Genomic DNA, 25,916 nt, shown 5'->3' with positions numbered 1-25,916 from the left:
ATACTCTTGAGCGTGAAACTGCCATTTCCAAGGCCATGACTGACTGAAATGAAATTTCATTTTGGCTAGTTTGGTTATAAATGAGTATTATGTATTACTATTGAAACAATTTTGGGGGCAAAGCTGCAGTGCTCGTAATTGTCTAATTTTCTTGGTAGCAGCCTTTAAATAGAACCCAAACACATGCATCTGGTGGTTAGCAGATATGATGTATGTCCCGCCTCGTTGCCTCCAGGGTACTTTAATGCACCGCAAGTGGCACCTCATTTCGCAGATGATGCCAAGGAGCCACTTTCGGCGAGCAGTAATGGCACCTTTCTTTTTTTTTTTTCCTGTTTCAATATCAAAACGGTCTACATTTGCAAGCATTTTGTGGCACATTCACTTGTACTTCAGACAGAAAATTTTACACCGCGGTCTATCTAGTATATCTTTTTTTCTATAGTACCTGAAACTGGGCTTTCTGTGCCGCTCACAATTTTGTTGCCATGTTGCCAATGTTGTTTCGCAGAGTGCTTAAAAATGCTTGAATTTTGCTTACGGCCAAGCTTAGATTTTATTTGTGTATACGACTACAAAGGTTACGCAGGCGAAGAGTCAAGCCAATTGAATCTGGTCATTGGTTTCATTGTAGGGAGACGCATTGGTTGCGGCAGCCAGTGATGGATTATCTGAAAAAGGCGTAGCGAGCACTTTTTTTTCTCTCTCTCTGTGCAGTAAGAAATGCTTGTTGTGTGTAATATTTTGTTTTCTATCATCGTGTTGGTTTAATCCTTGAAAGTGGTTTGTTGGGACCTTGCAAATTAAATCCTTAAAAACCCTGTAACTTTTTCCACAAAGGCTGCTACAAGCGCTGCATTTATTATCATCATCACCATTGTGAAGGTATGCTACATGCAACTGTGCACATGTATCAAATAACTGGGAAGCAAAGAGTCGGTACGATCACTGCTTCTGGCAGGGAACCTTTGCACTCGGCTTTCCTGCATTGGTGCATACGAACTGGGGTGGCAACTGGTGTCTGTTTGCAGGTGAGCTCTATGGAGCTGGTCCAGGAGATCCACCAGCTGCTGATGGACCGGGAGGACACCTGCCACCGGACGTGCTTCAGCCTCCAGCTGGACGGCACCACACTAGACAACTTTGCCGAGCTGAAGAACATCCAGGGCCTCGCGGAGGGATCCCTCATCAAGGTCGTCGAAGGTGGGTGTCCATGCCATGCTTGTGAGGTGTTGTACTTCTTGTTTACCACAGGGACATATGGAATGAACCAGTTTGAGCAATATGAAATGAAACCCGAATTGCATTAGAGAGGCTGTAGTGGCTAAATGCATATAGCCCTACGTAAAAGTGTTCAGCGAGACTTAATGTTCAACGGGAAAGCTCCTTGTTACATTACTAAGCATGAACAGCATGGCCTTTTGTGCAAGTGCCAAGCTTCAGATGTTGTTTTAAGATGTTTTAGAACATTTATTCTGCATATAACGAAGCTCCCTTACACTCCGGGAACCTTCCAGCGATGATCTGTGCAGGGATTCAGAATTTGGAAATCATCTTTGTTGTAACCCAGTTTGTGTTAGTCTGTCATACATCACTTGCAGAGTACTTTAACCAACTTTAACTGCCAGCACAATACCTGTTCATAATTTGAGAATGTGCTAGTAGCAAATGTAGTGGAGCGTTAGTGTTTTGGAGCCACAATGACCAGGCACAAAAAGACACACATGCACAAAGGCAGCAAGAGAGAAGGTAATTGGGAACAAGGTGCAGTTACCAAATAAATTTTGTTCTGTGCAAAAGTGATATTATATAGCACCAGGCGTGTGCACTTGTTAGACATGGACTCCAAATTCAGCAGCATTTGTGACATGAACCCTAATTCTTTTTAAGGTCGTTTCCAGTGCAGACTATTAATTCATAGTGGCACCCATTCCTTTTTGTCCCCCTCTCTCCCTCTGTTTGTGTAAGGTGCGTGTGTGCATTCATGCTGTATTGCAAGAATGAGCTGCATTTGTCATTTACCTGTCAAGTGTGAAGTGATTATTCACTTTTAAAAGCGTGTTCCTTTTTTTTTTTTCATGTGGTAGACTTGCTACAATTAAATCTTCTCGTTAATTATAATACACCTAAAGAAACTTATTCTCTGGTATTTTTTCGATGCATTTTAAAGCCAGTTAATTCAAATGGCCTAGAGAAGGATCTCAGTTCGTTCAAACATTTTCTCTTTGGCATACTGAGCAGCAGTGGCATGTGGTGAAAGGGGCTGATTAGAAGATTCATGAAATGGGAATTGTCTTAGCATCCCCATATTTGATAATTTGCCTTCTGTGTATTTTGACAGGCGCAACTGGGTTTGTAGTCTGAGGTCATGTTTATAATCTGCTCATATACAGTCTGTTCTATTCTTCGCATCTGTTCCACACTCAATTTTGAGTGCGTAAATCGTGCGTCTCTGTCTGAAATTTGCTTCAACCCTTCAAGATCGTCAAAAAAAATTTTTTAGACCACTAGAAATGTGGGATAACAAGCGCCAGTTGCATATGATTAGACATCTTTGCAGGTTTTTTTTTTTTTTTTCATAAAGTTACGTTTACGTTATTCTTTTTTGTATGGTTGCTAGTACGGTTTAACATGGTTACCTAGTTAACTTTGTCTCCGTTGTAGACCTGTTTCTGTTGGCTTTAGCCACTGGTATAGCCTGAACCGTTATCTGCATGCAGTGCGAGCGAGTGCGTTCTTTCCAGCATTCTGCAGGCCCCAGCTTACAAGCCACGCTGTTAGACTATTTCTCAGCCTTTCCGTATGACTACCTCACAAAGGAAGGTGAAAGCTTTCACTTGCCTTCCTTTCAAAGGCCGTCAACCGTGCCAAGAGTGTCTTATCTCCTTTTGTGCCTCTCACAAAAGGATTAATGCAGCAGCAGGTCTACAGAAGCGCATTTTATGGTGCACGTCAGTGCGCATTCATTCAAGAACAAATGAAGCTACGTCGTAAAAAGAAAAAAAAAATACCTGCTGATGAATTTTTCATTGCCATCTAAAGGACCTCAGTGAATGCACGCTATCCGCTGTAGGCATTGTTGCGTTAATTTTTTTGATAGACAAGAAGGGTAGAAATGTAGGTGAGCAGGGGAAAAGTGTGCATGGAAGACGATGGGGTAATTGCTTTGCTGGAGTTCGAGTTGAGCACCGTCCGATGAAGTGGAATCTGGATGGGTCTCGTGCAGAGCCGTACACGGTGCGGGAGGCACGCATTCACGTGCGCCATGTGCGAGATCTGCTCAAGTCTCTGGATCCCGGTGATGCCTACAATGGCCTGGACTGCAGCTCCCTGGCCTTCCTCAATGTCGTCACGCAGGGGGACATCCTTGGTGAGGAGAAACTTTTCGTTTTTGCATATATATATATATATTGCGACTTCCTTCACTTTTCTTTCTTTCTTTTCATTATTTCTTCATTTTTTATGAATCTGTAATCTGTAAAATAGGAAGCTATGCATAGTATTTAACTTCGAGCGAGAGAGAATTGCTTCAACTTTTTTGTTTTTTCCCCCACTTTGATTTGCTGCGGTGGCTCGGCGACTATAATGTGTTGCTGTGATACACGAGATTGCTGGTTTGGTTCCTGGCTTCAGCGCCTGTATTCCTACAGGGGCAGAATGCAAAAAAATGCTTGCATACTTAAATTTAAGTGCATTTAAAAAAAAAACAAGGTAGTTGAAATTAATCGGGGGAGGCCCACTACGATGTCTCAAAGCCTGTGTATCGTCTTGGAATGTTAGGCCCCATAATTTAATTCAGTTTTCCTTGTCACATTGGGAAGCTGCAGTTAAGGTTGGAACCTTTTGGTGTCTTTTCTTTGAATGTTTTTTTTTTTTTTGTGTGTGTGTGTGTTGTGTTGTGCTGCAACTTGTTCCGTGCTCTGCAGAGAAGAAGAGCCGAGGAGAGTCTGTCGACTGCACACCACCGGACTACATCATCCCGGGCTGCAAAGAAAGCCCACCACTCGTGCCTCTGCTGCCGCAGGCCAAGGACCAGAAGGTGAGGGAACTGAGTGAGCGGGCAGAAAGTTGTTCGCCAGTGGCTGCACCACTCTACTTAGTGATGCAAAGCTATTGATACTGCTATGAATAGTATAGATAGCTGTCATAATTGAACTATCGATAGTACAAGAACTATTGGTAGTACCATCAATAGCGCACTATGGATAGTACTACTGATAGCGTGCTATTGATAATGTAAATTGCGCAATGTACCCCACGTAAACACTGGTGACATGGCCCTGTTCCCAGTTGCATGAAGTTGGTGGTACTGACGGTCAGTTATTGCAAAAGTTCTGCTAATATTGGTATCCAAGAATTGCAAAGCTATTTATCATACTGTGACTAGTGAACTATCGCAGTGCTATCGATAGCACGATCATAGTACTACTGACTATGTAGATTTTTTTTTTTCGTTTACACTTTTGACAGTTTCAGAGTGAAATGTCAAAATACATATTACTGATAGTGCCATCAACAGCAATACATTGATGGTCTTGTTTCACACTATCGATAGTTTTGCATCATTAATTCTACCACCAAGCATGAGGTCGTGTGTGTAACTCCCAGCCACCACCACAGCTACTGGACTTTGATGGCGTGCTCATCAAAGAACCCCAGCCAGATTATTGATTCAGAGCACGCCACTCCACTGCCTCTTGTATTCTTGGGAGATTCAATTATATTGGCATTTCTCTGCTCCCATTATTCTTGCTCAATTCTCACTGAGTGTTTCCTCTGTCTGTTTTTTGCGAGGAGGCTAGCATTCATGTCGTTTGTCCCTCATGTTTCCATCTATTTTGCTCTGTTTGTTGCCCCATTTCAACTCGTATGCTCATCACACACCATGAAATGTCCGCAGACAGAACTGGGCTGTTGTGGACCACAGTATGTGTATGTTTCATCCTGTACAATTGTGGTCACCTTTCATTGAAAGACCTTCAGTTTTTACGCTCGCGGACTCGATCTTCCAAACTTTTAGTGACTGTTTTCATGCCAACTGCACTAGCTACCTGTGTAGGTTAACTGTGATCAGTGCGATTAATAGGACGACATTGCACTGCACATGAAGCTATACTTTGTTTGGCATCAAACTGCTTTCTCCAAACAACACTCTCTTAGTAACTCACCGTGAGGGTGGTGAGAGGCGTCTCTAAAACCGACCCCTTGCTACTGTTCGCAGAGTTATCAAGCCCTGAAAGTGTTGACCACCAGTGGTTGGAACCCCCCACCTGGGCCAAGAAAACTGCACGGTAAATTCCTCCCGACATCTTATCTTGAGGTGTAGCTGTTGCGCACTTTAAACTGTGGGATTTTTTTCTACTCTGCACTTTTGCACAAGGCAAAGCGAATGTTGCCTTCTCTTTTGAATTGCATGCTGCTCTGCCACCTGATGAGCAACAGTGCCTGTTGTTTTTGCCTTGTGCAGGGGACCTGATGTACTTGTATGTCGTGACGCTGGAAGACAAGAGGTACCACATCACAGCATCTACAAGAGGCTTCTATATCAACGAGTAAGTTGATACGCACCGGTATGGTTATGCATTGTACTATATTTACTGTACTTTGCAAGATAATGCAGTTTCCTTTTTAGGTCTTTATGTAAGCAGCTGCAGGTTGAGACAGCTCTTGACTTGACTCGCTCAGTTGGCAAATTTTACCATGTTGGAGAAAATCGCTATGCAGAGATGCAGAGACACAAAAAAACTCGTGACGATGACTGCTGACAAGCAGTGTAATTAATTACATGTCTGACAGCCATGTGCAGCCACAACCACGCTAGAAAAAAGAGACATGCTATCGAACCGAACCATGTGACCTGAAGGGGAAGCAGTGCTCAACAGCCTGATTTCAGTTTTGTGCACCTGAGGGTTAGTGAGTAAAATGTGTTCGTTTTAGTGTATGCATTCAGCGCAGAGTGTCTTGTTTGTTGCTGAAACTTTACAAGCCGTGCGATACCTCTTCTCCTCTTCTTTCTCTTCAGGTCCACGGAGGAAGAGTTCAACCCACGGCCATGTTCACCCAAGCACGTCTACCACTCCCTCGTTGACCTGCTTAGTCAGGTAGGGGACAGGTCACATGACTCAGCCCTGTTATGGTAAATCAGCACTAAAAGGGGATTATTAGGTTGTGTTAGATTAAAAGATAATGCCTTCTGTGTATTGTACAGTACAGATTGCTTATAACATAAGTCAGTGGAGATTCGAATATCTGCACTTTAAGCAGAACTGTGACTAGCTATAACAGTTTTCAAAGTCTGCACACTTGCAGAAGCATGTAAACCAAGCAGTCGCACATAGGCTTACAACCGCTTTTTTTGTTCGTGTACGTGCGCGAATTTTTTTTAATTTACGTTTGCGAATGTTGAAAGCTTAATCTGTGGGGACTGTCCTTTAGAGATGTTGCTCACATGAAGCAGACAAAATAACGGTTTAAAAAAATGCAAAAGAAAAGAAGCATTTACTCTCTGAAACTGCCGACTAATCGCGCTGTGCATGTATTCAGTGTGGATTTCGGCGCACAGAGCATCGCCCCTCAAAAGCGGACGGCATGCGCGGGCCAGTCTCGGACGCCATGAGCAGAGGCGCAGTGGTTTCTCAATGGCCTAGGCAACCCCCACGTGTCTGAAACTTCTGCTATGCCCCCTCAGAGTGCCTTATAACACATGACTTATCCAGCATGCTGCCACTACTGCAACAGTGGGTGTGCGTGGGTGTTTCCTTTTTGTTTGTTCATACTGCCTGTCCCCCTCCCCTGTGTTGCGCTTGTCGCTCTCTCCTCTACTGCCGACACACTGTTCAGAAGGGATGCAGCATTTTCTGGCCGACGCGTCATAACTAGTATTTCGTCTTGTTGTAAACCTCCTTGTGTCCGGTCCTGCATTATAGGTAGTTGTATTATTTCCAAAATGTACGTTGGACCTGCATATGCCGGGTGTCACACTTTAAGTTGAGCCAAACTTTACAAATATGCAAATGCCAAGTAGCTGCACAGAACCAAGGTAATGTTGTTTGCCGTCGCTTGGAGATACTTGGATTATTTCTTGCATTCTGTCTAATTACATAATTAGTCTTAATTAATTAAACAACTTCTCAAATATTATGATTACATGAAAAGTGTCAATGAGAAAATTGTAGACCAACATGAAAAACTCCCGATACAGCTTTCTGTTGCTCAATACATGCTACATAATAGTGTTTTTCCGAGCGTGAAAGAAGCCTGCGAATACGTGTAAAGTGCCTCGAGCGGCCAGTCGCGTGGCAATTTTTTGTCCAGCTACGTGGCATTTGCATATCTTTAAAGTTTCACTCAAGTTACGTGGGACACCCTCTGCAGGTCAGCCTTACTGTGACGGGAGGCTAGATAAAGCAGAAAGAGCTCAAAAGGGAAACATGGGTAACAACGGCCTGCTGTTGCAGTAGATGACTTCAGAGCCGCAGGAGTTGCTGCAACATCTTTGAACCTTGCAGGTGAGCAGCTCCTTCAAGCGCAACTTTGCGCTCATCCAGAAGAAGCGGACCCAGCGGCACCCCTTCGAGCGGGTGGCCACGCCCTACCAGGTCTACTCATGGCTAGCACCCACGTCCGAGCACAGCATTGACGCCATTCGTGCGGAAGACGGTGAGACTGCAGCGTCTTTCCAATGCATGAAGGTTGCTCAGTTTAATTTGGAAAGTAATTCATAGGGGGCTTTAGAACAGAGGCTTCAAAAATTTGGGGCCCTAAAAATTTAGCTTCATGCTTGCTGGAATTGGTGTTCGCAGTAATGGTGACATTTAGACTTGGGTGATGCAGTTATGCTGTGCACGTGTGTGTAGTTGAAAAGCAAATCTATGACAGAATGAAAAAGCAAAGAAATGTTGTGCTAATACGCATTGCATTGTCAGTGTCAGTTTCAAGTATTAGTTATAAGTAAATTAGCCGGCTCACAATGTTTGGCTTCTGGTGCGCATTCATTTCCATTCACTTTATTGGTGGCATTGAAACGTTCTCATTTTAGGTTGTGGCATGTTATACAATGGTGGCCACTCACTAGAGCAAATTTCCTAGGTTCTGATGCGGGTATCATCAGCATAAATTGAAATGCAAACAGATCACATGGTCTAGAGCATATTCTTTGAGAGATTACGTGTAAGTACAGTGTTGTGTAACTGCTTGTCATAGACATTAGACATTCAATGGTGTGCAGAGAGAGAGAGAGAGAACTTTATTCAATATGTGTACATCACTAACAAGGCTGAAAGTTGGGCAAGGTGGTTTTCGTTCATACATTAGTAGTTCGTACATTCTTCTTCCATTGATTTAGCCCAGACAAGACCGACAAAATTGATTGAATTATCCAGCAGCTCGAATTAAGGTGGTGAAAAAAATGCCAAAACGCACCCCTGATTCATTTGCCAGTAATTTGCCAGATTCTGAACAAAGTAAAAATGTAATGTGCAGCTGACTTTTTAGCATATATATATATATATATATATATAAATGTTGCGCAAGAGGGCCGGTTTCCTAAAGTCAGCTGTGCCGCACGGTTTTTAAAGGCAACTTCGCCGCAATGCATCTGTGTTATACGGTAAAGCATACAAATGCTAAGGCAGTTCTTGTTTCGTATCTGATTGTGTCGCACAGGTAATTTTCAGTTCATTTTTTGGTGAAAAAAAAAAAAGAGGCGCGCATTATAATTAGGTAAATACTGTAATCGTACATTGTGAGCTACAGTTATTGCTTGAAAACATTCCTAGGGCAGGTCGTAAATAGACGTTTTTGACGGGAGATGACATGTGTTCAACGCATTCACAGATCCCTAAGCTTCTCCGAGACAGATGCTGCCACTAAAGTGGTCGCTATTGGAGTCGCGTCACCATAGAGGCCAGGCACGAGCCTGCTGGCAGGTAAAGTTTGAATTATTTGGCGAAGGGGCTAATTTTAGGATTGGAATAATGAAAGTTGGAGTCCATAGAAATACATAAGCGCCAGCTGGAATGTTCAGTCGCGATCAAATTAGGCAGTAAATCGAATTAACCGGAGTCAAATTAACGTATGTCTACTGTACAAGTGATCAAGCCCCCTCAGTAGAGAGTCTCACTAGTTGCTCACATCACTGCTGATTCAACGGAAGGGGCCAGGTACAGTTGATATCGATGTACAGTCAACGTCCGGTTTTTCGGACTCTCTAGGGGCTGTGAAAAGGTCCGAAAAATCGGGCATTCCGAAAAATCGAATGCATGCCTTTTACTGCTGCCACAAGCCTCGAATCGCCACAGGCACGTCTGAAATAGCTCTAAAGGCCTGCCAGTTCACTTATGAGGCATATGGGTGCTCGTACTGTAACAGGAGACGGCGGGTGCAAGCGTGTGTAATTAAGTAATACATACCGTGCCCAGTCACAATTGCCCCTTCCCACTTTTGTTATGCTTCACCACAATACTTTGCATACACTTCACCGCGTAACACTGCTGTAGTAAGGCGAAGCTGACTTTCAGACCCGGCATTATGCAACGCGTCCTGCTTTCAAAGCTTTGAAGCCGTTGGCTAGGATTACATAGGCGGAGCCGGCGCCCTTGCTAACAGTGGCGAATTGTTTAAATGAAAAACAAGGTACCGAACAGCAAGAAGCTTAGTAGCGAACCTCGAAGCAGCTAGGTGTAGCATTGCCGCGGTGGTGGCTATGGCTGCGAGCGGATCTGCTTGCAAGAGCACCGGTTTGAGGCGGCGAGATAAGCAAACTTGCGTAGGTGATGGCTTCGATAAGTGCCGTTTCGAACCTTCAGACATGACAAAAAGTCCGGAAAATCAGATGGTGACGGTTTTTTGTGCCTGAAATTTCAGACGTCCTTATGCATTGAGTACATGGCGGTGCCACGAAGGCGTCCGTAATACTTGGCATGTCCGAAAAATCGGGCGTCCGGAAAATCGGTCGTTGATTGTATAACACACACAAAACCTGTGGGCCTTATTTTTCTCATTGTTGGCGCAGGTTACCGCGCGGCATAATAAATGCATTCAGGCCCTCTCCGTAAAGGAAGTGCATTAGTTCCTTGCGAGCCTAATTAACTGCTCATAGCCTGTGGGCAGGTCTGCTGTCAATATCCCGGCATCTCCGAGCCCTTTCTCTTGTGTTGCCTTTGTCCCTGGACAGATGGCAAGCATCCATTGCAGACACTGGGGCAGAGCACTGCACAGACATCTCGTACAGAAGTCAAGGACTGCGTTCTAGTCTGTTTAGTCTTATTTACCCATTTTAATTCGCACTAATGACATTTGTGACTTGTCCTTTCACCGTTGCACGTGCCTTCCCCCCTCAGCATTCTCATTCAAGCTGGGCTACGAGGAGCACATCCCGGGCCAGACGCGTGACTGGAACGACGAGCTGCAGACGACGCGCGAGCTGCCTCGCAAGACCCTGCCCGAGCGGCTGCTGCGCGAGCGAGCTGTGTTCAAGGTGCACAGCGACTTCGTGGCTGCTGCCACGCGAGGTGCCGTCGCTGTGGTCGATGGCAACGTCATGGCCATCAATCCTGGAGAGGAGACCAAGTGAGTGCACTTTCCACTTCATTGTACAGTACAGCATGAAGTAAAGAATTTGCATTTCTACTTCTTTGGGGGGTCAGTGCTTTGGATGTATCATTCCCGTAGGTAAAGTACTTCATTTGCATTGTTGACTTGTTCTCACTCGGAGTATTGCTGACTGAACATTGATCTGAGGAGGCTTCCTTTCAGTGCACTCCTAAATTTTAGATGCAATTTTTTCAGCATGTGAGGATCAAGTCAGTGTAAACCGCAGATTAATAACACAAATGTACACTGAAACTTCTATCCTGTAATTAGTTGGCGAGCGCGATGACTTTCTTGCAAGCATAGCAAAAGGAGGTGTAATTTAGGCAAGCAGGACTTGCATTTTGTGATACAGTAAAAAGCGCTTTAATTTGGATTACACGGCACTGGAAGCAATAGTTAAATTATTGAAATGTTACAATGTTGAATGGACTAAGAAAACAATTGTCAAATGGTTGCTGCAGCAGTGTGCCCATATTTAATGAAGAAATTTGGTAACCTCACTTGTACATGGCACCGAATCTACTCGCTGAGTGAAAAACTCGGTGCGGAGCTGCTGCAGAGGTTGTGATGATAGTAGGAAAGCGATGGCAGCCGTGCAACATGCTTCGCAAATCAAATATCTACTATTCTATTTGTCAAATATTTGATGTAGAGACCCGCACAGTGCCACAGGTTGCGTGCGCTGCAAAGCACCTCTTGCTCGATGCCACCCAAATGAGTGTTTCACTTTATTTTGGTGAAGAATGAGCGCCTAGCGCACTGCGGATGGGACGCCCTGGCTGACACAGTAGAGGACTTTGTCACTGCGAGCGCTCTGCAATGTCAGCCCGATGCAGGGATTGCATACACAGCACCTGAACGCCACAATTCGCAGAACGGTGCCATGTCAGGCAAAGTCCTCCTCTGTTGCTACAAGGTTCATCCAGGTCGTCAGGACCGATCGAAATGAAAATGCGACGCGCATAGAGGAAACAGTAACAAAAGCAGCGCGTCTTTCGTAAAGTGTGAAAACATGTGCAAAGATCCAGGTCTATTAGCTGCCGATAGGCAAGTGGATCTGCTGTGTCTACGCAACATGTGTGTGTTTATGCCTCAGAAGCTGACTATACCTGTGGTTCGGAAATTCACAAATTTGCATGGGCGGTGCACATTAGGCAAACAAGACCTAACGACTGCACTGCATAGCATTAGTTTTGAGTGTCACATTGCACCTGCACCACTGTGGTCGAACTGCACAAATTAGTATGAACCTCTCGTATATCACGGTTCACTGGTTCACCGTGGTGCAGGCGAATCAAATGGTCCTCTTATCAAAGTTTCATTGATGTTCAAACTGACAACTGTATGTTCATACTGCTGTGCTCAGTCTTGGAGTGCAGCATGGAGTTTTGTGTAGATGTGTTTTTCTAAAGCTACGTGCCGACCTGGAATCCAGTATTTATGGCCACTAAAGTATCTCTCTCTCTTGAGATGAGCAACACGGGTGATCAGGAAAGTCACGCTGATATGTTTAGCTGTCTGAATTCCCAAATGCACACCTAGTCAGTGGTGGCATGCATTCTCTGTGCAGTGCCAATGCAGTGCATACAAGGAATGACATTCCTAAACTTCTTTCCTTGCAGGATGCAGATGTTCATCTGGAATAATATCTTCTTTAGCTTGGGCTTTGATGTACGAGACCACTACAAGGAATTGGGTGGTGATGCAGCAGCTTTTGCGGCGCCCTGCAATGACTTGCAAGTAAGTTGTGGAAAGCCTGCAAGGTTTGCAGCGATGTGTGCAGTAGAATCTTGAGTATACATATCTCTCGGGATGGTGCAATAATTGATATCGCCCAAAAATGATTTTAAAAATCTGGAAATTAAGCGGGGACATAACAATGAAATAGCTCAGTTGCTTAAAATTTTCTATTTTAAAATTTTTTTTGTTCCGCAATCCTTCCTTTATCTCAGTGCAAAATATTTGTAAGAAATATGCCGCAGAATTTGATAAAATTGCGCTTTTTTTAGTGTGTCGTCTTCAAAATCTGGAAGAAAATCGGGCTTCGGGAGGTGCTATCTCACTGATGATCGTGTGAGCACAGCTTTCCATTGACGCAGTGCCACCATCTTGGTATCGCCGTAAACACAAGGAAACGGAGATTTAGATAGAAGTGGTGCTGTATTTCTCCACGCAGAAATAAAACCAACAAAAGGAAGCACGAAAAGGGAAGACAAGTCTTACGATTGATTACTGCAGTCATGTGGAGTGCAAGGAGCACTCCTATTGGCTGACGCGAATTTGAATCACGGGCGCGCTTGTTTCGCGCACATTTTGACAACAGCGAACTGCGTACTTTGCTTGTTCCGAGGTCGACATTTCAAGATCTGCCTGATTATCTCGAGTTTCTTTCGTCGCTGTGTCTTAGCTGCGGCTTAAGGGTGATAAGGACATGATTTATGCATGATAACGTATCGTGCAATGTGACAGGGGGAAAGGTAGAAAGTTTCCAATTGTTATTGTGTGCTGAAGGTGACTGAAGGCGTGGAAAAGACAGATAAGGCTACCCATGGAAATGAATGCGGCTGATCTTGCCGACGTGGCAAGACTGGGTCAGCGCGTGTGATTGGAGGCTCCTGATAATGTTACAAGGTGTTTGACAATGGCCGACAATTTGCATGTACAGTCAGCGTCACCCTTGTGTAGAGCTCGAGAACGGCGGCTGCCGGGGTGCTCCAGAGCTAGCCAGCGACGTCTAACGGTAGTTGCTTGCTGCCTCCAGAGCGCCCCGGAGGCCTTTCCACGCTCTGCACAAGGGTGACGCCGACTGTGCTGCGTATGTCAAAAGAGAAGTTAAGGGCGATGGTGTACACGTGGGGTTGTAATCATGGTGGAGTCATATAGGGCGCCCCAGCTACAGGAATGCGACCGGCACATCGACACGGCCGTCCTGCTGGCCTGACGTGTGCTGGAGCCTCCTCGCCAGGGAACGCGTGTAGGCTCGATTGTTTGTATCATCGTATTGGCGAGAAAAGCTGTTCATAACGTTTAAAATTTAGCATGTTGTTAGCTAATGGACTTGGGCCAGACCTTCTGAAAAATTCTTATCATCCCAAGATATGTATTAGGCATGATCGTATCACCGAGATCCTACTGTACTTCTATTCGTTGTCATATCCCTAAACTTGAAAATGCTGCATGCAAATGTATATAATTTAGTAATGAAATTTAAAGTTAGTAGGGCTAGAAGTGCTGTCCCTTCCGTAAACGGATTGTTGTGGCTCGCCAAACTTCTGAAATCCACGAGGTGGTTTGGAAACAAGTGTTCCTACGTCAACCTACTCTACTAGGTCTGTCAATCATGGATCGCATTGTGTTACTGTCGCATCTGCAAAAGTCGTTTCATTTCATCGTAAAGCAACACTAAAGAGAAAAATAAACGTAGTTGTATTAGTAAATTATGCTTCTACAATACAATAAAGAAAAAACCTACTCTGATGAGGAGTCTTGACGAACAATAAAAGATGCAAAAACAAAAAATATGGGGTAGCGCCGCCGCTTTAATGTTTCCACACCAGTCCACTGTGACATCACAATTTTGACGGCGTCTACCTGATTAAATTTTGATCTGCTAAGATGTACTGCACTGTATTCTAAAGCAGCGAAAGATTGAACTTGGCAAGTTTCAAGAACTTTTGCTGCGTAACAACCACCCAAACATGAGAAAAGTAACTTTGAAATCTCGGACGTCACACTGATGTAAAGGTGCTGGGGTTCTCGTGTGAAATTTAAAAAATAGAAATCTGACCTCTGTTACTGTGCTAATAAACAACCTATTACAGCGAAATCAATGAAAATACTTTATCGGTCTACACTGATTTGGTGTGTCCCTCCAGTGTCCCTTTAATGTGTTAATGTTAGTTCCCATCAAGGAGCTTTACATTTTAGCATTGACGTCCTGTGCCCTTGCTTGGCCACCGGTGTAGGGCGTGCGAGCGTATGCGGCCGTGGACGTGGACGGCCTATGCACGCTGGGCACGGTGGTGGTGGACTACCGGGGCTACCGGGTCACGGCGCAGTCCATCATCCCTGGCATCCTCGAGCGCGAGCAGGACCAGTCGGTCGTCTACGGTTCGGTCGACTTCGGCAAGACGGTCGTCACGCATCCCGACTACCTCGAGCTGGTCAGTTTTTTTCTTCCCATTCTGCATAAACTGTTTGCCGCATTCAGTAATCTCCTCGCTTTCATCACTATTTGAATGAATTCGCGTGTTTCCAAGCCTGAAATGTGTGCGCTCTTATTGCAGTTGAAGAAGGCTGGAAATGCGCTGAAAATACTACCTCACAGGTGAGCTTGGTCATACTTCATAAACAAGGTCTTTCTCTTGTGCGCTTGCTTGTACACTGCGTAGTATTACGGGTGACAGTGATTGCTGATCATTGTTTGCCGTCTCTCTTGTGTGCAGTGTGATCAACGAGAAGAACGAAGAAGTAGAGCTGTGCTCGTCTGTTGAGTGCAAGGTGAGTGGTCCCTTTTAACTTTGGACGCTGCTGCTAAAAGGTGACTGAAATTATGCCAACATTGCATACTCGGTTCTCTCTGCCATTGTTATAATGGTGAATGAAGCACAGTGGAAAACTGACATTTTGAATTTTATCAAATACATCATTTGGAAGGATCTGGCACTAATAATTGCATAAGTGGATGTGAAGAAACAAGTCTAGCTTCCCTATGGTTTTCTGCGAAATGGGCTGTAATCCTTGATGTGCCAACCTTCTTACTATCTGTACTGGCACAACTCTAAAGGTTCAAAAGCTTATCTTGATGCAGCCAGCTAGCTCTTATTATTTTCAGCCTAGCCTTCGTGTTGCCGTTTAGAGGTGGACCTTCTGTATGTCCTGCTTTAGGGTAGTTGAAGGCGAACGAGGCAGACGCACCTTGCAAGGATGGTTTTTTTTTTTTTTTTTTAAATTAAGGTTGTGCAAATATTCTAACATACAAATATGAAGGAATAGTGAATATTCAAACTCTTTGATTTGCGAATCAAATATCTTCGGTTTCGTAGCGACGATGAGAGCGACGCCCCCCCCCCCCCCCCCCTTTTTTTTTTTTTCAATTAAGGTTAGTTGAGACCAGCATCCTTGCTGTTCTGTTGACTTTTCATCCAGTTCAGTTCAAGATTTCAAAGGAAGGAGAGGGCGTAATCCGTCTTAAAAATGTTCTTTTTATACAGAGAAGGACAAACGCCACCTCTTTTATTTGTGTGGTCATTTATATGCTGCAAGCACTTGAGAGGGGGAAATTTTTTTTTTAAGTATGCTGAAAATATCTGTTTCTAATGTTCAGGTTTCAGCTAGCTCAGCTTTCTGCATGAAGTGTCATCTTTTTCCTCGTTGCAGGGCATTACGGGCAATGACAACAGGCACTACATCTTGGACCTGTTGCGGACATTCCCTCCCGATGTCAACTACCTCATTTGTGAGTGGCCCTGTTTTACGTTATTTCTGCTATTGTCGTGATTGAAAAGACTGCTTTAAAAGAAAAAGAAAACTGACTGTTAGAGAATATTGACAACCACTTATTAAAACAGGCCACCTGTTGAACACATGACTGCATCACACCCCTGCCTTTTCTCGCAATTCATGTATCTCCTCTGTCTGCCCTTCAACACGCGGAGTGTGGGTTATATGCTAATTTTGCCTTTATGTGTGGCTTCACGGCACGCGCTGCCATAAAGCCACACTGTAAGGCGAAATTTGCACTGCCGTGAAGCCACACCTAAAGGCAAAATTTGCGTATAAGGCAGGGGGGTGACTTCGAGGCTAAAAATTCTGACAAAAAAACCTCGCCTCATATTCAAATAAATACGGTATATGTCAGCACCTCAAATTCAGGACACTGCTTTTAGAAGAGACAGGTAAGCTTATACTCGGCACTAAATGATGGTTGCTTCTACAGAGAACTGGTTTAGGATTGTCCCTCAATTTCTTCTCAGGCCTACTTCTATGCATAGCCAATCTCGCTGCATATGGAATAGGTCTACTGCAGTGTCGAAAAAATATTCTGACAGAGGCACAGAAAAGTCTGAGCAGCAGCAGTAGCTTTTTTGTTAGAGCAAATTGCAGCATAGCACCTTTAGCTGCCCACACGTTATTGCACAAGATCAGGCAGCTCTTGCACAAGATTCACCATGCATAATTGTACGATTGCACGTGCCAGTTGTTACGGTGACTGTATTACATTGTTCACCGTAGTCACTTGTCACAGGTCCAATGTTTAACAGAAGTGCTTTGAAGTTATGCAAGGTTAAACAAATGGTCCCTAAACTGTTCAGCTGATCAGAGAGCTCAGCTTAGTACGTATAATCTTGGAAGGAAATGCATCAGGTTTTTCAATTGTGGGAATTACAGCCGATTGTTGGAAGTACAAGGTCAGTGGCATCTCCATTTGGAAATAAAGCATTCTTGACATGTCGAGATTCAGCTCCATTCCTTTCATTGCAGTGGATGGTGTGGAATTGTGCAAGGAGTCCCGAGCGGCTGGCTTTCCGCGGGAACACAAGCACAAGCTGTGTTGCCTCCGACAGGAGCTGATTGACGCCTTTGTCGAGTGAGTGTCCCAGCTCTTGTTTAGAGCATAATCTGAATGTAATGCGAGCTGCTTTCTCAAACTGATAAGCTCAAAAATAAAGCTCGCACTGTATTAAGGAAGAACAGTGTTGTTCATCTAACTATATTTTTCAGCTGGCTGTGTGCCTGTGCAGGGCCTAACAATGCTTTGCCCATTCATTACGTAGCACGGCATTGTGCTTGGTGTTGAAAAATACCCGTAAAATATGGCAATTTGTGTTGCAGTAAGGCATTTTTAGATTAGCCAGCACTGTCAGCACTAACACATACAAAGGAGCCTATGCAGCGTGCAAGTTCTTCACACATTCATTGTCACTTACTCTTTTTCTTGAGCACACCGAGTCTCGTCCCTTCCATTTGTTATTTCTAGACACTCTCTGGCCATTCATCTTGAATTGTTCATGTTCATCTTGCCAGCATGAGCTCGTCCATTTCATTCGTGCTCATTTCTTGAGCTCAGGACAGATCGTCACCCGAATTGTCGAGCTGCGTTGGCGTTTATTCCGTATGGCAATGTTTTCTGTGACTGCAGTGCTCGGTACGTGCTGTTCATGAAGCTTGCCGCCTTCCACCTACGAAGCCTAGAGAAGAAGCAGCTGACAAGGGATGGCGAGGAGGCGAAGGTGAGTTGGCCAGCATGCGAGCTCGTCTTGCTTCGGCGCCATACGAGTAAATTGTCGCTCCTTGAGGGAAAGGAAACAGCCTGGTGGCCGTACACTGTAAAGTGCCACAAGTGGAACAACTGTTGAACATTGTGCGCTAGATGCCAGAAGAACCGGTGACACTTCTTCCAGCAGTGGGAGCCTTGTAGTTCGCACTGCTGGTGTTTTAGTGTAGGCTGCTAGGTATGGCATTATTTGCGTGCAGTTTGCTGTACCACTGTCGTGGTTTTCGTGTTCCTCCTGCAAGCCTGTCTTCAGTCCCTCTACTTCAATGGGAACTTGTTCCTAGTTGCTTACTTTAATTTGTCCTAGCCTTTTCCTCGTGGTGTTTTTCAGACTACATGCCAAAAAAAGTTGGCATTGTTTGAACTTTGTCTTGTTCACCAAGAATAATCTTGCGTGCATTTTCTTTCTTTAACCCTTTAACCTCCAATCCCCAGCTGTACTCGTCATGGTAGGTTGTACCAATATCGCCAATGACGAGTCACACTCATCAGCCAGATGTTGGGCTGCTCCCAATTGCCAAAGACAACTTAGGTCAGATCAGCATTGAGGGAAAGCTGCCCTCAAGAACAGCTTTTTTTTTTTTCTAACCAATAACCAATCAAATATTTTCAGAATCAGAATGACATAGAAAAAATTATGACTACATAAAAAATGTAAGAAATTTAGTGTGCTTTTTTTTTCGGAATAAATTTGGGTGTTAAAGGGTTAAAGCTGCGCTCCCAGTATTTTCAGGTCGCGAACGGCTTGCACATATCAGCATGACGTAGTGATTTTGACAGGAAAGGGGCAAGTGTAGAGTTTGAAAGGAAGTGTACAACATTGATGATTATTTTTGCGGGGCAAGGTGCACCCAAAAGGGTGGGAAAACTTTGTAGTGTAGGTCATTTTACTAGTTAGGTTAGATATAGCTAGTTGGCACACTTGACTTATTGGACCAGTTCATCTTATTTATGGTCCTTCAAATATAGTACAGTATCTAATACCATGAGGATGACTATCTTACGACATTGTAAGCAACCTGGAAGCGAACATTGAATAATAAGGAGCAACCATCTTTACGAATTCATCTTCCTAGGTTCCTAGGCCCTGAGGTCACGTGTAAACTTACTTTCATATTCATTAATTTTCACCCCTCTATTTGTTCACTTGGCATTTAGTAGAGACATTTAATCACTCGCTGAATAACTTCACGTGTTTTAGGATGACTCCAAGGAAGGGTCACCGGAGAAGGAGACGGAGAAAAAAGAAAAGTCAGAGCCGCCTCTGATGCCCGGGGAGATCAGGAAGTCAGCAGAGCGGCTAACAAACGGAGACAGTCCTGGCACCAATGGCGTGTCGTCCGAAGGTACACACCTACTGTTGCCTCATTCCAGCCACTTGCAATGCGTCGAAGTCTACACGCCTTGGTTTTGTTTTGTTTCCTTAACTCTTGTGCTTTGTGTCAGTGCCACTTTAATGTGCAAGCAAGTATTATATTTTCAACTCATTATCATGCATAGTCTCCCTGAGAACTGTTCAGAAGGCATTCGCGAGACAGAGGGTTCACTGAAATACAGAACCTTAGATTGGACAGTGGAAGCCCCAGCACGGATTCCATGTGGAAGCTTTATGCCTGGGCTTCTTTTGTTTGCATGCTGTTGAAGTGTTTGAAAGTCTGTCAGCTGCAGCGTAATGTTGACTTTATCAAGTGAAATTAAATGGAGAGACAGAGACATTAGTTGGCCATGCAACTGTCTACAATGATTAAAATCTGCTGCGCTGGATCTGCGACTGTGGCACTCTGCAACCAAGTACAAGTTTGAGTGGTTTTAGACTCGCGAAAATTTCGGGAAATATTCAATCTAGTGTGCCGATTGTAAATATGCAATTACTTTTGAAATCAATGAAAAAAAAGTTAGTTATTATTGTGTTATAAATTTGGGGTGTGACTTGCAAAGAAATGTGCTATCAGCACCAAGAAAGCTAAAATTTAAGCAGGTATAGTACTCCAGAATGTTCAGCGAGTGCAAGTTTGCATTTTTCATGTTCGTATCTGTACTTTAGCTGAAGTTATGAAATTCTAAAGTTGCAACTTTGCGCGTGTGGAATTTTATTGGTGATTTCTACTAATTTCAAAATCTTTCAACATCCTTAAACACTATTTTATAGTTGTTGTGCACTCTCTCACTCTCTATCATTCAGGCAATGAAGAAATCAAGAGGAGTGAATGAGTAGCTGGGACACAGTACTGCTCCCAAAATTTTATGCTTGCAAAAATCTTAATTTGAAAAAAAATGCAAGAATTTAAAAAAGCGCTAGAATACACATTTCATGCTACAAAACCAGGAAGCGTTCTTCTCTAGCAGCATTGAAGGCCCATCTTTGGCATGAAAGCAAACTGGAAAGATGCTCTTTCAAACAATACCAATATGCCTTGGCTGTGATGGATGGTTTTAAAATGGCAAATGGCACAAAATGGATCATTTCAGCACTTTCATGGGCAGAACTGAGCAATTCATAAGACGAATACCGTGTTTTCTTCCTCAACGACTTGTCATGTCGAGCTACTTTGTTGCCAGGAGGTGCACCCTGATATATTAGGATTTGAAAAATAACATAAATGAAAAAATCTCCAATGCCCATGTGCCCCCTTAAGCACATGTTAATGAAACCTTGGTGGTCAAAGTTCATATCGAGCCCTCTAGTACCGCATTTCTTGTAAACCACTGAGCAGGTTTGGAAAATAAGGCGTACACTTATATCATGAATTGAGGAAAGGTATTTGTTTTATGGCACTTCAGAATAAAGCCTGAAATGTTACTTAGTTTGGTGTGACCTATTTGATTACTCATTCTCGGCTGCATGTTTCTTTGCCTGTGTAGCCGAAAGTCAGAAAGATGTGATCATCAAGGCAGCTCGGGGTGTCGGGTCCCTGAAGGATACAGGTGAGATCCTCACATTGATATCTTTTTATGACACATGCGTGCCTGGCATACTAACTTGGTGGCTGTGACATTCTGTTGCCAAGCACAAGGTTGGGGTTTTTATTGTAGGCTATAGTAGATGCATTGTAGTGGCTATATTAAAAAAAAAAAAACAGCTGGTCATAAATAAACCGAAAATCCGCATTTGCCCCTTGATTTCCTCATCTTCTTTACTGTAGCAGCTGAAAGTTGTGCCAATTCTGCCGGGATTTTGTTTGTGGATTTGGTTTCAAATGTTGTTATTATAGTGTAGGGTAAATACATGTTGAGTTCAGTTGAGTTCCCACGGCTCAAGGCTTGTGAGAGAACTTTCTATTTTGAAGTGCAAGGTAAAAACCTAAACAGTGAAATAATCAACAGAGAGGGTACCGTATTTGCACGATTCTGATGCGCACCCTATTTTTCCCGGGTTTACAGTAAGAAAATAAAAGTGCACCTGAACGTAACGGGCCCCCGATTTAAAACAGAAAAAATGTAGCACGTCCCCCACCTTTGTATTCAGAAAGAACGAGACATGCACAATTTTTAAATAAAAAAGAACCTTTCATAATAAAAGCGCCATCGCCATTTGCGCTTCACTGGCCACAGATACCAAGCAAGCAGGGGCGATATTATTGAGCAATGACTTTTAGAGACACTTCTATCACTTTCGCAAGATTTTACGTAACTTTCAGCATCATACTTGTCGAGGTGCTATACGGCCGACGGCATTCCTGGCTCTGTGCACAGATTGCGAGCTTCACACGGTGCTGGAAGCACTGGCGGCCATCAAACCATCCGGTGCCGAGTCGCGCGAAAGCTCACGAAAGTGATAGACTGAGAATACTGCTCCATATAGTAGTCTAGCACAAAATGAACTCTCAGCAACCTTCAGGAAAATGTTCTGTCACCATCCTGCGTCTGATGGCTCTGACAGTAAGCTGTTGCCAATGTTGCCAACATAGTTTTCGCAGGCAATTCTGGGACCCATTTTCTCGGAAAAAATGTGCACGTTATATTTGGGTAAATATGGTACTAATAAATGTGGTGAATGGTAGTGCTCTTTATATTTGAGGTATAGGTTAATTGATTGAGTTAGTGATTCATTAATGACCACCTGTCGTTTCCTGGGGCCAGCATGTTAGGCACTGCATATTGGAGACTGATCAGCCACTTACTGTTTCTTGCAGAGTTTGACATCCGGTTCAATCCTGATGTGTTCTCTCCTGGAGTGAAGCACGCTGGTGATGTAAGTGATTATACTTAGTTTGTTGATCTCTTCTTTTTCTTCGCATGTACAGAACTGTGCACATATGATTGTGTTGTTCTGTCAAAGCATGCACATGTTCAAAGGCTCTAGATTGCTATCGCAAAGTGTTAGCTTGCCTAAGAACCTGTTAGTGTTTCACAACTCGCAGCGCTGATAATGCTTCGTTGCGAATACAGTTAAACCTCGATATAACAAAGTCGGTAAAATCGGCAATTTGGTTTTATGTTGAAATGTCATTACACTAAAATTCAACCTTTTATGCAAATAAGTACAGTCTCCTATAACCTTTTTTACACTGAAGGGGCCACAAAATTTTACAATTTATCAGGCAGTCAGAAAAGGCAAATTTGAGTGAGAAAGAAATTCATTTTGTTGAATTGTCGACTCGACAACGTAAAATACGGTTTCATGGCATGTCCACGATATCTTCACATCGGCAGTACGAAGCAAAGCCAGTCATCCGCCCCCATGGCCGATAGGGTTGCCTGCAGGGGGGCAATGCTATCGTAAAGCGTGCCTGCAGCGGGGAGCAAAAGCTTCGTCTGCTTCTTGCTTCAGTGGGTCTCTGAAACTTGAGATTACGCAACCTGCAGTAATAAAGGCACGGGAAGACAATGCACATGATGCCGTGCCATCTCGGCATACCCACTCTTTGCACATGCACCTCTAAAACGGGGCACGTTGGATGCGTATGTGCTCAGCCACGCTGACAGCCATGCTCGTCCACAGCCGAGCTAAAAAATTAGATGCGCACCAACTTGCCCCCCCCCCCCCTCTCGCTTGATCACATTATCGTGAGGGGCCTCTTCCTCCCCCTTTCCCCTTTGCTCACGCAAGAAGATGGAACTCATCAAGCCACCATCCTTCTCGGCTCGCACCTAAATCATGGAGCACACGGGGTGCGAAAGGATCTTATCGCCCTTGGGCTTTGGTATCTGGAACACGACGCTGCTTCAATTTGGCTCTTGGTCACGCTGCACGCAATTTAAGAGTTGTGTTTGCAAGCAGCCACTAGTAATTCAACCATTTGATCATCTGCGTCTGCAGAAGTTTCCATTTTATTGTCTCGGTATTCCTTCATGGTGGCGGTGAAAGTTTCGTTATGTTGAAATTGTGTATAAACTCGCTTCATTATATTAAAGTTCTAAATAGATGGTGGTCTATAGGCAAAAAGTTATAAAAAAGTTAACTACTTTGTTATATCAAGAATTTTGTTATATTGAGGTTCGTTATACCGAAGTATAACTGTATTTTCTAGGACTTGCTAACAACTGCAGTGTTGCGTGAAAATTGTGCTGACTGCATTAGATGCAGTCACTTTTTTAGAAACAATTGATCAAACATGATTAGCGCCCTTTGTCTTCACCGCTTACTAATGTGCAAAAGCAAGTAGGCTGATAATGGTAATTGCTCAAGTCGAGTTGTCTTGTGTAATGCTTTCACTAGTCTTCACCTTGCAGTACGACATGCTGATGGAGACAGGTTTTAAGATAGCTTGTACAGTAGAACCTAGTTCTTATATTTTTCGAGAAAAAAAAACGTACAATCCGAAGTTTAAAATATTTGACAGACTGCACATAGTTGACATCTACATGTGAAGCATTGCGAGACAACAACGGCACACCTAGCTCTGATGGGGCCCTAGACACGCGTTGGTTTTGCTGCTTCGGCAAGCTTACATTTGCGCGCCTCGAATTCAGCCTGGGTAACCAGCTTCTTCGAGCAGAGCATTTTGGCGGGAAGTTTTGGCGTGCCCACTCGCCACAAATTGTTGTGGCACGAGACGCTGATGCGTGAGTATTGCAGGGAAGCTGCTGCAGCAGGCAGCTACTGTTGACGATCACACGCGCTTCACGCCTTGTTTATATGAGATCTAGGGACTGGAAACGTATCATACGATCGCAGTTTGTTAATGTACTGAACGTTAATGCTGAATTACAGTGTAGACCGCTTATAACGTAAGCCGCCGGAGTCACGAATATCCGCATTATAAGCAGTACCGCACTATAACCAACGCAACAATTTTCAAGGCTCGCACATAGGCAAAACGTGCACCGAGCCGCCACGCGTATGCGACAGTCGAGGAATGCGGCTAGAACGTTTGCATTCAATTTACAGTGGAATCTCGTTAATTCAAAATAATTCACGCGGCGGCGCCTCCGACCGGCATTGCTCCGGCACCGCCATAGAGTAAAAGCTTAAGAGAGACCCCTCAATCTCGCGCGCGAACAAAACGAAAAAAAAGGGGAAAAAATGCGGCGGAAATTTCTCCCTCTCTCAAATGGCAAGGTCGCCGATTCTGCGTTGCGCCGGAAGATGCGTGTACGTGCCGACGTCTCAGCCACGGCTACCGTAGCCACGCGTAGAAAATGGCAGTGAACCCTTCTTTCTCCTCTACGTTCTATTCACGTGTTGATCTTGCACACTGCGGCTACGGCGCAGAGGGAAGCAGCGGCGCTGTCCCAGGCCAGCCAACGAAACTGCCCACGCCGGCAAATGCCCACTTCCCGACAACAACAGAAAACGAAACTTCGAAGAGCAGGCGCTGGGCCGGCTGAAGCGGTGGCGCCTGCACGGCGGCGGGCGTGCACGGTGCAAGTGAGGGAGCTACGAGGGAGGGCGAGAATAGCCACCGAAGCGGCGGAGTTGACGCCCTCCTCCCTCACATTCCACGGTCTCCGCGTGCACCCTTCGCCGTGCCGTGCCGGCGCCGCCCGCTCCATGAGGTTTCGTTTGCTGCCGTTATCGTGAAGCGAGCGTTGGCCGGCGTTAGCAGTTCGTGGCCCTCGCTCGCTATGCGCGCCGTGATATTTCACGACTCGCACTCAAGATTCTGGTTTCAGCCTCACTGGCTGTTCGTTCGCACCACGCGCCCTTCTCCTCCACTTCGTCTCTCTTTCTTTCTCGAGCACTCCTTGGGGCACCCATTTGAGGGGAGCGTTCGCCGTCTCCGCTGACTTCCGTACTCCCAGGCAGCCGCACTGTAACTGGTATTTCGTTTCCCGCAGCTGCACTATAAGCGATACGTGTATACATGGAGTGCTATGGGAAAATTAACGGGAGTCTGAAAAGACCGCACTATATCTGGTCCTGCACTATAAGCGGTTACGTTATAAGTGGTCTATACTGTATCGTGTTTTCCAGGAACGTACAAACTGGTTAAAAAAAAAACCTAACTGTATTAAGTAATTTTCTTGTGTTCTCCCTCGCAAATGATTTTGCCGGGAAATCATGCGAAATGTGATTGTATAGACGAGGTTCTACTGTATACCATATTTTGAGTTCACATTAAAGAACCCCAGGTGGCCAAAGTTAGTCCCAAGCTTTCCACCGCAGTATTCTTCTTACCCTGCTGCACAGCTTTGGGATGTTGAACCCTAAAATTTTTCTTCTCTCTTTCTTTCTTCGCAGGAAGAGCAGCTGAAGAGACAGCGGCGTCTAGTCATTGAGGCAGCAGACTTTTTGGTCGCTGACCAACTACCCGCTTTTGTGAGTGCCAAGGAACACTTTTTGTATCATCGGGCATCGTACATTGCGTAACTGTTCACTGACGGACTTCTAGGTGTTCCGAGTGCTCATGGAATTGCATCCTAACATTGTCTCGTGTGTTTGACTGTCTAGCAACAGCAGTATCGAGAAACCTTTCCTGGTTGACAGACACTAGATCCACCACGCATACAGGGCATGCATTTGTCTGTTTCATTTTCGTTTAAAAGTTATGGCGATACCTGTTCAGCTTGAGTAATAGTGCAGCCCAAAACAGGTCGGACTTGCCCAATCAATGGCTCTTGCCCTAAGCTAACTCGGGGGGCAAATAACAGTATTTAATGCAGT

General features: G+C 44.5%; 1 protein-coding gene across 1 annotated transcript in view; it reads left to right on the top strand.

Moving 5' to 3' along the window:
• The window catches only part of LOC119445613 (clustered mitochondria protein homolog), a 65,091-nt gene that overhangs the window by 5,652 nt on the left and 33,523 nt on the right, over window positions 1-25,916 (top strand). The window contains 19 exon segments of the mRNA XM_037709875.2: window positions 1,032-1,203; window positions 3,227-3,370; window positions 3,927-4,039; window positions 5,222-5,291; window positions 5,468-5,552; window positions 6,023-6,101; window positions 7,509-7,659; window positions 10,341-10,569; window positions 12,216-12,333; window positions 14,559-14,756; window positions 14,880-14,920; window positions 15,039-15,093; window positions 15,973-16,051; window positions 17,077-17,182; window positions 17,735-17,825; window positions 19,071-19,215; window positions 20,732-20,794; window positions 22,003-22,061; window positions 25,494-25,571. Of these exon segments, the coding sequence (XP_037565803.1) occupies window positions 1,032-1,203; window positions 3,227-3,370; window positions 3,927-4,039; window positions 5,222-5,291; window positions 5,468-5,552; window positions 6,023-6,101; window positions 7,509-7,659; window positions 10,341-10,569; window positions 12,216-12,333; window positions 14,559-14,756; window positions 14,880-14,920; window positions 15,039-15,093; window positions 15,973-16,051; window positions 17,077-17,182; window positions 17,735-17,825; window positions 19,071-19,215; window positions 20,732-20,794; window positions 22,003-22,061; window positions 25,494-25,571 (2,076 nt within the window).

The sequence above is a fragment of the Dermacentor silvarum genome, chromosome 3 (assembly GCF_013339745.2).
Source record: "Dermacentor silvarum isolate Dsil-2018 chromosome 3, BIME_Dsil_1.4, whole genome shotgun sequence".
NCBI lineage: Eukaryota > Metazoa > Arthropoda > Arachnida > Ixodida > Ixodidae > Dermacentor > Dermacentor silvarum.
This window is presented reverse-complemented; position numbering and strand designations above follow the sequence as displayed.